Below are 5430 nucleotides of genomic sequence, written 5' to 3'. Positions count from 1 at the left end.
AACCCCCCGTCGTCAGCCAACGCCCAACCACTGGCTTCCCAAGACTGAACTTCTAGCCAATCAGCAACCTCGGGAAACCCCTTTCGGCAACCAGACAAGGAAGGGAACACCTTTCACAGGCAAGCAAGTACCTCCAGATTCTGAAATCTTAAATGATTCCCTTTGAGCTAAATTGACCTGTTTCCCTTACAGTATGTATATGTATGTACAGTATATATATATATATATAGGGGGTACTTTAGCATTCCTACTTTACTTTAGTACTTAAATGAAAATAAGACATTTTGCATTGCCAACTTTTATTTTTTCATTTTATTTTATTTCAAGTAATGAATTTTGTGTTTTTAGTTTTAGTTAACGATGATAACCCTGGTAGTAACTGGTGTTGGTTCACATGGAATGTTTACATTTACAACATCTTTAATAATAATAATAATAATTTATGCATTTAGCAGATGCTTTTATCCAAAGCGACTTACAGTGCATTCAGGCTATACATTTTTCACCAGTATGCGTGTTCCCTGGGAATTGAACCCAGGACCTTTTGCGCTTGCTAACGCAATGCGCTACCACTGAGCCACAGGAACATTATTCTTTATTTAATTAATTATTCTTTACATTGTTCTTTCTTTTGGTAATGTAAACAGCTTTTAGAACAGCTTTCAGAGTCTTCATCTCATGTGAGTCTAAATCATTTAAATGATATTTCTCAAAAGTGCTGTTTATTTCTGTGTGTAAAATTTAAGGGAAAAAAAAAGCACTGAATGCACCTCTGAAGTTGAGCCGGATACATCAACCGGCTTGACTTCCTGATACAGGGGTTAAAGGGTCAGTGTGACATAAGGCAGGGTTGAGTGGAGTGTGCACTAAGCAGGAACCGTGACTAAACAGTGGCCTCTCATCAAATCTACCATGCTTTCCTATTTCCTTTCAAATAATTTAAGATACACACCCTCTCTTACACACACATTAAAACCTGTCACTCCACCTTCTCTAGCAAATTACTGGTGGCATCTCAAAATTCGGCAAGAATGTTTTTGCCCTTCTTTACTTCATTCACTCTGAATGACATCCTTGCATGGGTTAAAGGTCTAACCACAGGCTAATGGGAAGTGATGTACCCTGGGCCTGACCCCTCATTCCCCGTTTCCAGAGTTGTCAAAAGCACATATCATTATTGTAAGAGTGTTTTTTTTTTTTTTCAACAGAGTCTGAACAGCTCCAGAGTTTTGCTGACTGGCTCTGTTGATCTCTTCTGCAGGTATGTGAACTGAATGGCATGGCTAAACAGTGCTACTTGAGTAAATATTTTAGTATATTTGTGGATAAACTTGCGCTCTAATTAACAATGCACTGTTAGATTCTGAGCTGATTGATTTTAAGGACCAATTCTCACTATTAATTAAATGTATTATTATGTTGGCTGTTTAGTACTTACAAAGCACATATTAATGCCTTTTTCTGCATGACTATATTTTAGATCCCTTAAACCTACCCCATACCTAAACTTAACAACTGCCTTGCTAACTATTAATAAGCAGCAAATGTGGAGTTTACTGAGGCAAAAGTCATAGTTAATAGTTAGATATCAGTGACAATTGGACTTTACATACATACATTTGGAGATTCGATATATTTATGATTACATGTGTAATCATAACAGGAACCTGAACCTAGAATTTTTTAATTGGATTATTTGACAGCCCTAACTTACACATATTAAAAAAAAAGAAATGGCTCGCAGTTTAAATACAGCCTAAATGTTTTTTGTAAAAACAGGCCTATGTGCATATATGAGGTCACGGGAGCTCACAGTAACTATATGACATTTTTTCAGGCACATTAATTAACAGTATCAGTAAGAAATGGTAATAGAAAACCAAAACTGCAAACCATTATATGTAGTTGTTTGAACTGTAGTTCAAATTTGTGGTCACAGTAACAGATGTGGAATTGATATACACAAAGAACCTCTGAAGACTGTTGCAATATGTATTCACCTTGAGCAGGTCCAGGTCAGTGGCCTGTTGTCTTTGAGCATGCTGTGCAGACTCACTCTGAGGATGAACCAAGTTAAACAGACGCACCAACCTCACCGCATCCTGCATTCTGTAACCATGACAACACATGATCATCATGCAAAGCAACCAGACTTCTCACAACACAATACATAATTAAATGGAAATTAAAGGAGCTGTGAGCGATGCCAGCGAATCAAAAACTGCCAAGAGCTTTAAAGACTGAAGCTCCCTCCAAACTTTACTGATGTTCACTCATCTTGCTTCGTTTGTGGTTTCTTCATTTTCCTTTAATATGATTGATACATGCAAGAATACCAGAAAGTAACTATTTATAAAGCACATTTTACATGGAGCAAACTCTTCCCCATTGGAATTATATCAGCGATGCAATAATGTTCACTTGATGACACACTTCAAAAACACAAACAATAAACATTTCTATGGCATAAACCATGTCAAAAATACAAGATTAATTTCTGCTTTTAAACCCTCCGGTACACTTGTCCAATAGACTTTCAATGCAAATGCATTACTCCAAGTATGTTTTCGTTATTTTTTAAAAACTGAGTGAAAATTTTTTATTAATTTTTTTTCCTGTGGAAACTGACTGCATCTGCTTATGCACTGAACCCAGATAATTCCTTTTTTCTCACACATACTCACAGGTCTCTCTGCAACATGTCCACAAGAAGGCCATCGATTCGCCGGCCATTAACCAGATGCCAGGCCAAACCACCGAAGAACCGTGTAGATCTGAGCAGATCGTATTTCCCATGCTTTTCAATGTCCTCATAGGTCAGCATGAGCACCTACAAGACCAAATAACTATTATTAATCAGTTCTACCACAACTATTTCCACTGAAGTATACAGAAAATAAGTGAAGTAACCAGAGCGCTATCCAAAAAACTCAGAATAGCATGTTTTCATGCACTGGTACAGCTTATCGCCCAATCCTGACTTCTATACATCTGTCTGTCAGCAACTCACATTCTTAAATTCTGCAGAGTCTGGCTCAAATTGGACAACGCATTGGTTTAGCACATCTTCGTGTCTATCCTGTTCAAAGACCACCTGTAGAAAGAAGGCCACACTTGTCAGAAATGAATACATGTGCAAATCGATAAGACTTAATCAGCTTTTGCACATTCCATACCCTAAGGTTTTCTTCCTTAAAAATGGGTGGTGGTGTGATCTTGCGACCCTCTTTGGGGAAATAAACTTGTATTATCCTATCTCTCTCATTCCATGTTGCTTTTCTTAGGGTTCCACTGGGCTCTCGCACAACTATAAATCTTTCCTTTAGAATAATGGTGAGAGAAACAAAATTCCAACAGTAAGAAAGATAAGATGGGTAAGAAATAACACAGTACCTCTGTATGTATACACACAAAAAGTTCTGTCTGAAATTGCATTAAAAGATCAGAAAATTACCAAGAAAGTACAGTAAATAAAAAAGTATTGCCTTATCGAGTTTTTACCCTAGAACAACAGGAACGTTCAATAAATGTAAACTGAAAGTATACACAACACAGACACGATAAACTTGGTCACAATGCCTTTTTCTTACTCGATGCGGGACGTTAAAGTTGATGTCGGTGAAGACGTATTTAGCAGTGTCCATGCCTTCTAGCATCTGATCTTCAGAGAGCACATCATTTACAGGCTTCCTCTCAGGCAGGACCGGTGGCATCTTCAGCAGATGTTTCGCCTCTTCCTCTGCCTTACGCACTGCCTGCTCGGCAGCAGAACACATGAACCTAATTAAGTCTGCAGTTTTTCTTGCAGCATAACTGTACAATCACACCATAAATCTCATGATATTACCAAACGCCATTCTGAATCTCTTTCCATTTCATCATGTATCTCAGCCCCTCATTAACCCCATCCTATCATAACCATCATCTCACAAATTCCATCCCATCATGAATCCCAACCCGTCATGAAAACTCTCACCTCCTCTAATTCTGTGTCTGTCATAAGCTTGTATTTAGGTGGCGTTAGCTGCTGTCTTATGGGTTGGAACACTTTCTTCAGGTCCAGACCTGTGATTTTGGTCAGAATATCTTGAACCTCTGTATCTGTGAACTGAGCTTTATGTACATCCACGAAGATTGGAAGAAGAAGGGACAAAAAAATTAATAAAATATAATAAATCAATAAACACTGATCGACTGAAATTACACTTATACTCAAACGTACTGTGGTTGCATGGAACAGTTACTGTATGTTTTCTCTTGGTAATAAAATGTTACTTTGAAATATACCATATTATTTATATACTTCATTATCATATTCACAGCACAGTATTTACATGGCACTCAAAGGAACTTAAAAGAATAATATGAAATCAAAACATTTAATTGACAAATAAGAATACCTTTTCATGTTTCATGTTTAGTATTTATGTTTATGTTTAGCAGCCACATGAGACATTAAAACATTAAACGTGATATACAAGGTCAACTCTACACTCTTGTGAAGCATATAACCATTAACGTCACATTTACAGTACACATTTACTATACTTACTGCTGCGTGATGCTGATACACAGAACATTCGCGTAGTAGTCTGCAAACGCGTTTGCACATGATCTACACATTTAACGCAAAAGTAAGACCTTACTAAGCACCTTGTGAAACTGAACGTAGCCATGCTGTGAATGATATCGCGGCGACGTCTTATTCTTCTTCTTGTACGATTTAATGGCGGTTGACAAGCCAACTTATGGTGTATTACCGCCACCAACTGGACTGGAGTGTGAAGCATTAACGGGAAAGAGGGAAAAGAGGGAGAAAGGGGGAAAAAAACACTTTAAATAAATAAAGCAACCGGTAGTATTGATATGAGATTTAAATTCTACTTTCTAATCCTGTTATCTTCAAATAACTAAGAATGTCTGTCCTGAGGCACAACTTAAAAGATTTGATATAGTGAAATTAATTACTCCTACGTTCCTCAGTTTCTTAAATAACTCCTCTCTTTCTTTTGTATATACTGCACAATGTAGAAGTACATGCTCAATAGTCTCTGCTTCACTGCTTAAATAGTACATAATGCTGCGTTCAAGTCCTCCTGGGACGTTCTTACTTAGGAGTTGACAAGTCGTAATTACGACGTCAGGTGTGTTCAAGTCAGTGTAGTCGGCACAAGATGGCGGTGTACCTTCTTTTAATAAATTACAAGAAAATACAACAGGGTCTGCATTTTTTTACTTGGATGTCAGCTGCGTAACAAGAACATGACCAATTTAAGTTTATAGGACAACTAAACTATCAATTTAAACAAAAATTTACCGTCAACTACAGACGTTGCAGCCATCGATTCTGCCATGTTTCTCATTGACACGCCCCCAACTCGGAAACTCGGGGCTTAAAGAAAATGTCGAGTTTCCCACTCGTAATAATGA

General features: G+C 37.6%; 1 protein-coding gene across 1 annotated transcript in view; it reads right to left on the bottom strand.

The window, feature by feature from the left end:
• The window catches only part of LOC107677069 (28S ribosomal protein S22, mitochondrial-like), a 6638-nt gene extending 1826 nt beyond the window's left edge, over positions 1-4812 (bottom strand). The window contains exons 1-7 of the mRNA XM_016471855.1: positions 4553-4812; positions 3977-4113; positions 3591-3755; positions 3177-3320; positions 3011-3094; positions 2685-2830; positions 2001-2109 (exon numbers count right to left, since the gene is read on the bottom strand). Of these exons, the coding sequence (XP_016327341.1) occupies positions 2001-2109; positions 2685-2830; positions 3011-3094; positions 3177-3320; positions 3591-3755; positions 3977-4113; positions 4553-4790 (1023 nt within the window). The 5' untranslated portion in view covers positions 4791-4812. The remainder of the gene's footprint in view (positions 1-2000; positions 2110-2684; positions 2831-3010; positions 3095-3176; positions 3321-3590; positions 3756-3976; positions 4114-4552) is intronic.
• Positions 4813-5430: the final 618 nt, after the last annotated feature.

Source organism: Sinocyclocheilus anshuiensis, unplaced genomic scaffold, assembly GCF_001515605.1.
Source record: "Sinocyclocheilus anshuiensis isolate Anshui unplaced genomic scaffold, SAMN03320099.WGS_v1.1 scaffold24, whole genome shotgun sequence".
NCBI lineage: Eukaryota > Metazoa > Chordata > Actinopteri > Cypriniformes > Cyprinidae > Sinocyclocheilus > Sinocyclocheilus anshuiensis.
Note: the sequence above shows the minus strand (reverse complement) of the source record. Positions and strands in the feature narration are given on the sequence as shown.